Source organism: Sorex araneus, chromosome 5, assembly GCF_027595985.1.
Source record: "Sorex araneus isolate mSorAra2 chromosome 5, mSorAra2.pri, whole genome shotgun sequence".
Lineage (NCBI taxonomy): Eukaryota > Metazoa > Chordata > Mammalia > Eulipotyphla > Soricidae > Sorex > Sorex araneus.
In genome coordinates this window covers 117,468,893-117,481,269 of record NC_073306.1, presented here as the reverse complement: position 1 = coordinate 117,481,269, position 12,377 = coordinate 117,468,893, and the positions used below count along the sequence as shown (strand labels likewise).

General features: G+C 43.1%; 1 protein-coding gene across 2 annotated transcripts in view; it reads left to right on the top strand.

The window, feature by feature from the left end:
- Nucleotides 1–2,081: 2,081 nt before the first annotated feature.
- Nucleotides 2,082–12,377, top strand: part of CDK5RAP1 (CDK5 regulatory subunit associated protein 1) — a 41,796-nt gene continuing 31,500 nt past the window's right edge. Inside the window, exons 1-5 of one of the 2 annotated variants that reach the window (XM_055140650.1) lie at nt 2,082–2,206; nt 5,255–5,583; nt 10,772–10,875; nt 11,463–11,497; nt 12,115–12,215. In XM_055140650.1, the coding sequence (XP_054996625.1) occupies nt 5,277–5,583; nt 10,772–10,875; nt 11,463–11,497; nt 12,115–12,215 (547 nt within the window). In that variant the 5' untranslated portion in view covers nt 2,082–2,206; nt 5,255–5,276. Of the gene's footprint in view, nt 2,207–2,236; nt 3,287–5,254; nt 5,584–10,771; nt 10,876–11,462; nt 11,498–12,114; nt 12,216–12,377 lie in introns of those variants that run through there. The other variant, XM_055140651.1, reaches the window with a different exon arrangement.

Here is a 12,377-nt window from a genome sequence, read left to right as displayed (position 1 = left end):
CATCTCCATTGTGAGACTTGTTACTTTTCTTTTTTTTTTTTTTTTTTTGCTTTTTGGGTCAAACCCAGCAATGCTTAGGGGTTACTCCTGGCTCTGCACTCAGGAATTACCCCTGGTGCTGCTCAGGGGACCATATGGGATGCTGGAAATCAAGCCCGAGTTGGCCACGTGCAAGGCAAATGCCCTACCCGCCGTGCTATCGCTCCAGCCCCGTTGTTACTGTTTTTTGCATATTGAATACGCCACAAGGAGCTTGCCAGGCTCTGCCGTGTGGAGGAGATACTCTCAGTAGCTTGCCAGGCTCTCTGAGTGGGGCAGAGGAATCAAACCCGGGTTGGCCGTGTGCAAGGCAAACACCTTTCCCGCTGTGCTATCGCTCCAGCCCAATGGAACACTATGCACCCATAATAAAAGATAAAATCATCAGTTTGCTGAAACTTATTTATAAAAAGGAACAGGCGAAATTAATTTTTGCAGTCTTGGGATACCATTCAGGACCTCACATATGCAAGTCAGGCGTTCTACCACTAAGCTGCATCCCCATCCCCTGTAAATTATGCTTATTTAACCCAATATGATGTCAACACATAACCAATATAGTTTTTTACTTTCCTTTTTATTTATTTATTTTGCTTTTTTTGGGTCACACCTGGCGATGCACAGGGGTTACTCCTGGCTCATGCACTCAGGAAACACTCATGGCGTTGCTCAGGGGACCATATGGGATGCTGGGAATTGAACCCAGTTGGTCGCATGCAAGGCAATGCCCTACCCACTGTGCTATTGCTCCAGCCCCTCCTTTTTATTTTTAAATACTTATTTAAGATTTTTTTTGCCATTTCAGGCGGTGCTCAGGGCTTACGTCTAGGTCTGCATTCAGGAATCACTCTGGCGGCGTTTGGGAGACCACATGAAGTGCTGGAGAGTGAACCCTGTTCAGCTATATACAAAACAAGTACCCCACCTGTTGAACTGTGTCTCTGGTCCCATCTTTCCTTTTTAGTTGAAGTCGGGATCAAACTCAGGGCTTGAAGTACCTAAGGTTCAATGTGGTCTCCTCTCTGCAGCTAGCCCGAATTTCGGGTGAGATATACTGCCTTTACCCCAGATAGAGCAGGTGCAGTTTCCCCGCCTACTCCAGATGGAATCCCAGTGACCAAGAGCTTCCACAAGCAAGGCCCAGGTGTTCGGATTGCAGGACTGAACCTCCAGGCTCCATGGTGGCAGAAGACCCGGGCTGTCCTTCCCCAGATCCACGCCTGCCCAGCAGACTGGCTGCCACACCAACAATTCTCCTCCAGGCGCCATCTTAGCGCACCAACAGCCTTGGCCCAGAGACTCCCAAGTGAATCCCAAAATAGATTAGTGCCATACAGAGATGTCTCTGGAACCCAACAATTTACAATCTAGAAATTTACATTTACAATCGTGGTTGTGTGAGCTCTCATGATATTCAAAATGAGCAATGGAAAATAAACAATCTAGCATCTGCCCCTGGCAGGTAGTCTTGAATGGTGGTGGGAAAGTTCAAGCAAAACATAATGTCCAAAATTAGAGAGAGACTATTGGGGAAATTGTCTGCCATAGAGGACTGGGATGTGGGTGAGGACTGGTGTGTGTGTGTGTGTGTGTGTGTGTGTGTGTGTGTGTGTGTGTGTGTGTGTGTTTGGGAAGGGTTGAATACTGGGGCTATTGGTGGTAGAAAATGTTCACTGGTGGAGGGATGGATGTTCCCACATTATATGGCCGGATCTCAAACATGAAAGCTTTGTAATTATCCCACGGTGATACAATTAAAAAAAGAAAAAAAAGTAATGAGGAGTTCATGCTCAATTCTATCAGCTTAATCAATGGCTAAACAAATAGCAGTACTCCTACATTATGGAAAAAAAAAAGAGATATACTGCCTTCTTCCTCCCCTACCCGGCATGCATTTTCCGAGTGCAGCACCTCCCACTCGCACCCCAGCTTTCAGTTGACTTTGGGGAACTGCCATACATACAGGCTCACTGCAGCTGCGGATGATTTTTAATTCCCCACCGACCCCCATCCCGGAACTCGAATCCAGCCGGACCCTTTGGGGAGGGCACTTCCGTCCACCCGGACCCTTTCGGGGAGGCACCGAGGTTCCGGGGAGGAACACCCCGGACCAAAGTCCCGGCGGACCGGAAGTTGTGTGTCCGTGCGCGCGGACAGGGCTGTCCGGGTGAGTGGGGACGGACTCCCCTCGGGGTCGGGGGCGCCGCCGTCGTGGCCTGGCCTGGCGGGGAGCCTCGCGGTGTGCCTGGACACGGGGGCGCGGCGCCACGGCGCCCCCCGCGGAGTCGCACTGCGGGGTCTCCCCGCCCGGACCTCGGGGGCCGCCCGCCGAGCCCGCCAGGACCGGGGGGTCGCGCACTTGTGACTTTGCGTCGCGGCCAGGCTGGCGGCTTCCCGGCAGTCGGCTCCCCACGAATCTCGGGGCCCTCAGCGAGCGCCTCCGTGTTTTAAAAAAAATATTATTTTAATTTAATTTTTTTTTTTTTTTGGCTCATGCCGCCCTGGCCACACGCAGGCCCGGCGTGAGCTCCGGCCCCGTGAGTTCTCTCCCTGGCCCTGGTTCTCATTTACTTTTTTAGTGTTTTGTGTCGTCGGGGATGGAACCCAGGGTCTCGCCTGCCTGCGTGAGGCCCGCGCTCTATTGCTGAACCCCTCCCCTGCTCCATTAGATATTGGCGCCACAAGCTTACTCCTGGCTCTGTGCTCAGGGATAGCTCCCGGGGTGGCTGGGGGGATCGTATGGGGTTCCAGGGATTGAACACGGGCCTGCCGTGTGCAAGACCTTAGCATGTAGTATCTCTGTCCTTGGCCCCTTTTATTTACTGAATGTCCCACTCTGTTTTTAAGATCAGTTTTAGTTTTTTTCCCCTGTGTTTTGGGCCACACCTGACTGTCCTCAGTATGCCAGGCTTACTCCTGGGGTATCCATATGTGGTGCTGGGAATCGAACCCCATGAGCAGCTTGCAAGACAAACACCTAACCTGCTGTACCATCTCACTGGCCCTTTTGCGATTAGTATCTGTTTTCACAGCATGGTTTGAGAGGATCCCTGATAAAATTTTTGTATGTGGAAATTTATGTCTGTTTGAGTTAGTGCCCCAGCATGTGGTTTCTCCTGGAACATGTTGAGAGAAGAGTGAAGAGAAGGAGGGAGGGACGGAGGGAGATAAAGGACATAATGGCCTTTATGGTTGATCTAATGACAGAAGTGGAGTGTTGAAGCCTCCCACAACTGTGTCCCTACCGGTATGCCTCTTTAGATCTGTGAGCAGAAGCTTAATACACGTTGTTGCCCCTTGATTTGTTGCATATGTGTTGGCTAAAGTTAGTACCTCTTCATCTGTTGTTCCTATGATCAATAAGTTGTGTCTGTCCTTTCTCTCTTTAGTTTGAGTGCCATTGGGTCTGATACAAGTATAGCTTGTCCAGCTTTTTCTCCCCGTGCTGCTAGGGATCAAACCCAGAGCCTCACATGTGCAAGGCAAATGCTGTGTCACTAGACTACAGCTCCACCCTCACAATTTATCCTCTTGTCCATTGCTGGGCACTTGGGTTGTTTCCAGATCTTGGCTCTTTTAAATAGCATTATAATAAACATGAAAATATTTTTGAATTAATGTTTAAGTGTTCTTGGAGTAGATAGATGCCAGGAGTAGAAATCACTGAATCACATCTTAGCTCTTTGATAATTTATTCCTCGTTCATTTTAGTTATCTATGATACGATTTTATTTTTAGCTACACTACCAAAACATTGCATTTATTTTCTTCTGGCTATTTGCTTAGATTTACTCATATGATTAACAGTTTATTTTTATTATTATAAAGTTGTCCATAATATTTGATTATATTTGAGCACCCATAACACCTTCCCACCACCGTATTTGGGATGTTTCCATCCCTGTCCTCTACCCCGGCCCCAAAGCAGAACCGAAATTCATTGTATTTTTTTGTTATGAATAAACGGCTGGAAGTAATTCAAAAAAGTTTCCTTAGAGGAAAGTGTATGATGATACTTGTATTTCACCCAGGGGCTATTAAGCCCTGTTATAAGAGATCACTAATATGTTGTTGAAGATTGAGCCTCATGTGTTTATTTATATATATATATTATATCTGTAAAAATATATTTCCCTCCAAGATTGGTTGCCTTCTACTTTAAACCCCACCAAATATGGTGCACTGCTTTTAGAATATAGTGGCACGAGGTCCAGGAGAAAGTTCATTTGTGGTTGAGACTCGGCCCGAGCGTGTTGAGAGTAGCCATGAGCGTGGAGTGAAATTCAGCTCAATTCTTTTTGGGTCACACCCGGCGATGCACAGGGGTTACTCCTGGCACATGCACTCAGGAATTACTCCTGGTGGTACTCAGGGGACCATATGGGATGCTGGGAATTGAACCCAGTCAGCTGCGTGCAAGGCAAACACCCTACCCGCTGTGCTATTGCTGCAGCCCCAGTAACCCAGATTTTGAGCTTGTATAATAATATGCAGGACTAAGTTATTTCCTGATGTGAACATTTCTTGTATCTTTACTGTTGAATGAGCACATAGTGAAAGTACTGTGGATAAATTAAATAAAGATATGAGTGCCATGGCTAGGAGGGGACTTCTGGTGGCCTGTATAATTATAACTGTACCTAAACTAATGGAGGTATTCCTGGCAAATATGTGCAGACATTGGAATTAAAGGAGTGCAAATTTCAGTGAACACTGTGGTGAGGTCTGCAAGTACTACAACTTGATGGGCAAACTTTGGCAAGCACCAGAGCTAAAAATGTGTGGGAGCAGCACAGCAGGCTGTGTGCAGCCCCCGTCATTTCAGTCAATAGACAACAGTGAAGGAAAGGAGTTGGGGAGGGACAAGGAAAGGAATGAAAAGCAGCACATTATTTATTGGGTTTACTGACTTACAAGTTAGGGTTTGTGGTGCCCATAATTAATTAAATTTGTAACTTTACACATCACTGTAACAGAGCTAGTAATGGAAAGGTGTGAGCTAGCGTGAGAATCACCAAAGAGAGACACATTATGAAGTGACTACATGACGCTGGTGAAATGGATCTAATAAAGACTTATTCAGAGGTTGCCACAAACCTTCATTTAGTGGAAAACAGAATCTGAGAAGTGCAGTGAAATTGGATTGCCTGTAAACTTGAAGTACTTAGGGTAAGAAGTTTAATAAAAGTTGGTGATGACTTTCATTCCTTTGCAGATGTTGGACTGTATTTAGCACCATGCATCCCTTCACTCGTATCCTCCCATCACAGAGGTCACTGAGGAGATGTCCCTTAGCCTCTGTGTCCTGGCTATCGCTTAGAACCTTCACTGAACAAAAGAGTGTCCCCAGCACTGCATGTCCCCACCCAGAGAAGCAGCAGGAGGATGGAGTGCGGAAGGATTTTGGCACCAGACTGGCTACTGGACCAACTTTTCAGTATTTTTTAAGTACTTCAGCAACTCAACAGAAACACTTTTCTCCAGATGTGGAGGATCTACCCCCTTATCTCATGATGGATGAACTTTTAGGAAAACAGAGAAAAGGTTGGTTTTACTTTTGCTTTTCTCTTTAATCTTCTTGCTATGCTCTTTTGCAGCATCTGTGTCCTGATTCTTTACCTTTTTTTTTTTTTTTTTGTGGATCTAGCTTTGGAGGGAAGTAAGTATGGGAAGACCACTTAATTATAAGTGTCAAATGCCACCACGTAACATTTATATAACACTCACAGTGTTGGTACATGCAACTGGTGGACAGAAATCCTCTCTTGGTTCTTTGGTTACCTTTGGAAGTCCTATACTTTTTGTTCTTATTTTTGGATTGTCTTCAATCATAAGACAGATTTCTCAGTTGGTGGTTTAGAAATGTGCTTTTTTTATACTTATACAGAAGTTTACTTAGAAACATTATACAGTTAGTTAAAATGCATTAAAATATTTGAAAAATAACTAAAAGAGTACTAGATTTCACCTTTCGTCTGTTTCAAAAAATATATATCTTTTTATATATTTTTTGTTTATTTGTTTTTGGGCTACGCCCAGCAGTATTCTAGTTACTCATGGCTCTGCTCTCAGAAATTACTCCTGGTCGTGCTCGGGACCATAGGGAATCCTGGAGATTGAACCGGGTTGGGTGCATGCAAGGCAGACACCCTACCTGCTGTACTATCTCTCTCTCGCCCCCCTTTATAATTTAGAGATTTTTGGTGTAGGGACTGAATCTACGACTTAAGTGGTAGTGCTCATGGTGCTTATTTGAGTCCCTTGGTTAGATTCCTGGCACCATAAGAACCTCCAAGCACCAGTGGCGGTGGCCTTTATTTAAAAATAATAAAGATTTGGCTGCAACATGGAACAAATTATAAGTTGTTATTTTCTTTTAAAATGTTTTCAGGGCTGGAATGATAGTGCAGTGCTGGAGTTAACGCACTTGCCTTGCATATGATAGCGGATTGGTCCTGTCACTGGATTCCCCGAGCACGCTAGGGAGCAACCCCTGAGTTCAGAGCCAGGAGAGGTCCCCGAGCACTGCCCACTACCCTGAACCCTCTCCAAAGGAAAAAAAAAAGTTTCCAAATATATCCATAATTAAGAAAAATTGCGGCATCATAATACTATGATGTATTTTAGTTTTTGTCCTGTAGATGGTTATTAAGTTATTAATTTCTTGTTGTTGCTTTTGTTTTGGGTCCATACACAGTCATGCTTAGGGTTTACTACTGGCTCAGGAGTTTGAAGTCAGATGAGTCATGTGCAAGGCAAGTGTTTTATCTTCTTATCTGCTATGCTATCTCTTGGTCAAACAGTTGGTCCAGCATGCAGCTGATTTGGGTTTGATCCCCTTCACTGCACATGATTTTCCCAGCTCTGCCAGATATGGACCAAAAACAAACAAAAATTTGTTTTTTTCTATCATAAAAATATTCTTATATTTGTACATATTTTAGTTTTTTTAGGGGTCAGGTTATGGTCTGTAGCTTGAGTCTCCTAACCAAGGCTATCTTGGGTGAGAGCTCCACTTGCTAGAAAAGGGCTTATAGAAAGGCCAAAAGTAGACGAAGCTTTCTAGTGCGGAGATTGTTACCAAGAATTGTAATTGGTTGACATTTAAGTGTTAACCGTGTAATCACTGTCCTGAAAGTTCTGCAGATTCACAATAATTGATTACATTCGATATTTCAACACCAATCCCATCACCATAATTTCGAATGTCTTCCCACCACCATTATTTCAAGTTTTTCCACCACCGCCCAAAGGCAGATGCTAAATAATTTATTTTGTATTGCTTGTTATGACTAATGCACTATAAAATGATCAAAAAAATTTTCCTTAGAGGAAAGTGTGTGAAAATTGTTGTATCTCACCGTGGAGCCTTTAAGTCCCTGTATAAGAGATCACTAACATGTTGTCACAGGTTGAGCCTTGTGTGCTAATATATATCTCTCTATATTTTGATCAAGATCAGTTATCTTACACTTCACACCCCATCAAATGGAGTGTGCTATTCTTGGTATATCAGTGGCATAAAGTATGAGAATCCGTGAATTCTAAAATTTTAAATAAGGTGCTAGAGCTGGAGTTAAATTTTCGACTGAATGGTGACTTTTAGGTCTTTAGGCATCTCTGCAGCATGTTGCTCTCTTTCGAGATTTGTGAGTCTCTGGATCATGGCCATTAATGAGCTTGTATGGTGCCCAGAGGCAGTTCTTGGGCATGACTGCTAGGCACCCAGAAGCACAGGGAGATGGAGGAAGGGTTCCCATTCCCAACTCTGTGCAAGCCTGGAGGTTTCAGTCACAAAACCTGCTTATCTGGGTTTTTCAGTGGATTCATGCATCCGGAGCCTGTGAAGATTGGCCACAAACGTGGTGGTGATTGGGTTCTGGAGTTTGCGGCTGCTTCAGTTTTGTTAGGGTAGGTGGAGGGGCTCACCTACTCCGCTCTCCGGTACTCGGATGAAGTCAGCCTGGCCCGGGGTGAGGAGGCGTCTCTGCAGCTCTTGCTCTCTTCCAAGTTGAGTCTGCAGTATTGATGGGCATCTCTCAGGTCTTTGCAGTTTCTTCTGCAGTTTCCTAGAAACTCTGGCTTTTGGAATTTTGTTTTGTTTTGGAGCTATATCCAGTGGTGCTCAAGGCTTACTCCTGGCTCTGTGGAGTGCCGGGGATCAAATTGGGTCAGCTGTGTGCAAGGTAAACACTCTGCCCACTGTACTATTGCTCTAGCCCCAGAAACTCTGGCTTTTGGGTTGTTGATATTTTGGTTTCCTATGTAGCAGGTTGAGTCAGTATAATACTCTCTACCTTGGTGGTTTTAACTTGTGACCCCCTCTTCTCCCCCTCACCCCCCATTTCGTGTCCTTTAGCTTGAATTACTTAAGTTCCATTCTTGGAATTTTCTTTTTGTCATTTCTGTTAATTTTTTTTTCATTATAATCAGTCTAGGAATTGAATTAAGAAATCATGGAGTATGTACATCAATGACTTTTTTTTTTTTTTTGCCCGGGAACTCAGGGGATGTTCATGCCATATTTATTACTACTCCCAGCTCTCTGATTGAGGCTGGTGGTATTTGTGGGACCATGTGGGAAAACAGCATCCACCACGTGCAAGGGGTTTTATCTTCAGTATTATTTCTCCCACCCCAACTGCTACTTATTGTGTTTTTTAAAAAATTTTTGTTCCTCTTGGGTACTGACAGAAATATTGACATTTTTTTCAGACAAGGAAACAACCAACAAATGTTTTAGATGTTTTATGACCATACTCAGGTCTTATTCCTGGCTCTCTGTTCAGGGATCACTCCTGGCAGAATCAGGGGACTATATGGGGTGCTAGAGATCAAATCCAGGTTGCCTGTGTGCAAGGCAAGCATACTACATGCTGTACTATCCCTCTGGCCCTTTCTTCTTTTCTAAATTATTTCTATTGATTTTATTATGATTCTTTGTCATTCAAAATTTTTTCTTTCTTTTTGGGTCACACCCAGTGATGCACAGGGGTTACTCCTGGCTCTGTACTTAGGAATTACCCCTGGTGGTGCTCAGGGGACCATATGGGATGCTGGGAATCGAACCCAGGTCGGCCGCGTGCAAGGCAAACGCCCTACCCACTGTACTATGACTCCAGCCCTCCAAAATTTTTTTAATAGGGGCCACTCTCAGTGATTCTAATGGTACTGACGTGGTGGTGTCCCTGGACACTGAAGGTGCTTAAGTGATCATGTGCCTGTAATTGAACCTAGGACATTGAACATATGAGGCATATACTCTGTTATTGAAGCCTTATTTCTAGTACCTATCATTAAACTTAATGTCACTAGAGTGTATTGGGTCTGTGTACTAAAGTGTGCTTCTGGAGGTTGGAAACATAACTCAGATGGCTGGTGTACTTTGCATGCAGGAAACCTGGGTTCAGTTCCCTGAGCATTTCTGGAAGTGACTCCACAAGCAACACTGTGGGAGTAGCCCTGACCACTGTCCAAAAAGCAAAAAGCAAAACAATTAAAAAAAAATTATTGCGTTTAGGAATATGCACTGAATTGGACTTTTTGTAGTATGAAGCAAACTCCCATCCATTGACCAGTCCTCCTGGCCCCTGTTTTTCCTGGCCTTGGATACTATTTTTTTTTTTATATTCCACAAATGAGTGCAGTCATTTTATATCTGACCCTCTCCTTCTGACTCATTTCACTCAGCATGATACCCTCCATGTCCATCCATTTGTAGGCAGATTTCATGACTTAATTTTCCCTAACAGCTGCGTAGTATTCCATTGTGTAGATGTACTATAGTTTCTTTATCCAGTCATCTGTTCTCAAATTTTTTTTTCCAGATTCTGTGACTAGTACTTCAGTGAATATAGAAATACAGTTGGTGTTGCTGCTGTGTGTTTTATGGGCCCCCAGGGTATTTTCCCAGAAGTGGTATTGCTGGGTCAAATTGCTCATTTTTAATTTGTGGTTTTGTATACTGTCTGACTAGTACTCTTATTTCCAGAGTCTAGAGAATCTTATTTCAAGTAATGTAATGTTTGGATTCTAATTAATTTCCCCCCAGATTGATAATCACTGTCAGTCCTCCCTTTTCCTATATATTTTTCAGACCACATTTTCTTGATTCTTAGATACATAGTTTTCCCTCATGGGAAATGGGCTTATAATTGAATACATATGTAACTTAGTTTTGTTGAAAGAACTGTCTTCATTTTTTTTGATTTTTGGGCCAGTTATGCAGGAGACCTGCTCCTGACTCCGTGCTCATGAGTGACTGCTGGTGGTGTTCAGGGAACGATGTGTAGTGTTGGGAATTGAACTGTGGGGTTGGTTTCATGCAATGCAAATGCCCTAATCCCCATAGTATTTCTTTGGCTCCTGAAAGGCTGTCTTTAATTTGTTTAGGACATTTGGAAAGGTTTCTTTTTTCCCCCTCAGTTTGGGGTTACACCCGGCAGTGCTCAGGGGTTACTTCTGGCTCTACACTTAGGAATTAATCCTGGCAGTGCTCCAGGGAGTATATGGGGTTCTGGGGATCAAACCCAGGTCAGTAACATATTTTCAGTAACATATTCTCTTTCTCTCTCTCTCTCTCTTTCTCTCTCTCTCTCTCTCTCCCTTCCTCTCTCTTACATTATTTAAAAAAATAAAACATAGCTATATATATATTTAATATTAGCAAGGTAATGCCAGTTGTGTGATCTCCTTTTTGTCTGCGTAACATGAACTTACCTTCTCTTTGTAGTCTACCTTGAGACCTATGGCTGCCAGATGAATGTGAATGACACAGAGATAGCATGGTCCATCTTACAGAAGAGTGGCTACCTGCGAACCAGTAATCTCCAAGAGGTATCTGTATTTCCTCTTACGTCTTGTCGCCTAACCTTGGGTGAGACTGCATTTCTTGTTCTTAAGTGCAGGAATGAGTACAGCCTGGAAATTGTGAGTTCCATGAGGCCTGGAGAAAAACATTGTACAGTGGTTAAGATGCTTCTCATGCATGTAGCTGACCCCAGTTAAGTCCCTGCCACCACCAGGTGTGATCAGAAAAAAACAAAAGACAAAAAACCAAGAGTGAATTCTTTGAGTAAAGTGTATAGTATGGGACTTAAGTATGCTTCTTTTAGTTACTTTTGAAATTTTTATGCTTTCTTAAATAGTTCCTTCAGGCAAAGAAATAAAATGGGATGCAAGTAGGAGGAAAATAGGGGGCTTAATGGGTTAAATTATTTCATCTTTCCTAAGAGTTTAAGTTGGGAAAGATGAAATGGTTATGGAGGTTAATAGTGATAATGGTTGAATATCTATGTACTTGATGTTTCTGAATGTATATTTGATGATTATAAAGGTAAGTTTTATGTATGCTTTTTCCAGTTTCAAAAAAAGGATTGTGGGTATTTCAAAGATCATAATTTTTTTCTCTATTCTTTATTTAGGCTGATGTGATCCTCCTTGTCACATGTTCAATCAGGTGGGAATTTGTTCTTTCCTATAAAGTTAGTATATTTTATATAATGTTAGAGCTAACAGTGCTAGACTGGCTTACTTTCAAAGATCAGCCAGTGGACCTGCATGTAAATAGTAATGCTATAACTGACATTTGCTGAGCAAATAACTGTGTGTCAGGTCCTGTACTAAATAATATGTAGGCACTAAGTTTATAACTATGAATTATGTGCTGTCCCTAAACACCTTTTGTGGAAATAGAGTGTGTTGCTGAGTGAGTCACCTTTTCCTAAGTTTTTTATTAAGTGGGTGGCCCAGATTTATGACGTAGGTCTTCCGTTAGGCTCAGTGGAGGAGGAAGGTGTTTCTGAAGAGAAATGGGTGAACATTTGTAGGAGGTGAACATTTTCTTTATCTTGGTGGACAAACCATGTCAGTGTCAATGCTTCCTCGAATTGCTATACATTTATTTAGTGCTGGTGATTGAAACCTGAGTCTCACACTTGCTAGGTAAATACTGTATCATTGAGCTATATCCCTGGACCTCGAGAGTGATTTTTATTTTTTCACATTGTTCTTTGCTTTTAGATTACTCTATGCATAGTTTGCTTTCCAATTTAGTTCTTGCTTTTTCATCTCTAGGGAGAAGGCTGAACAAACCATCTGGAATCGTTTGAAACAGCTTAAAGTCCTGAAGACAAAGCGGCCTCGTTCCCAAGGACCTCTCAGGATTGGGATTCTAGGTATCCAGATATTACTGGATTTTGTCACCTTTGAGACCTGAACTTGATGTGACTTTATATGCCAGTGGTAGACATATAAATGCTGACATCTCACACAAGCAAATTATTATGCACCAGCAGAATGTTAAGAGTTCATCTTAATTCTAACACTGTCTAACACCT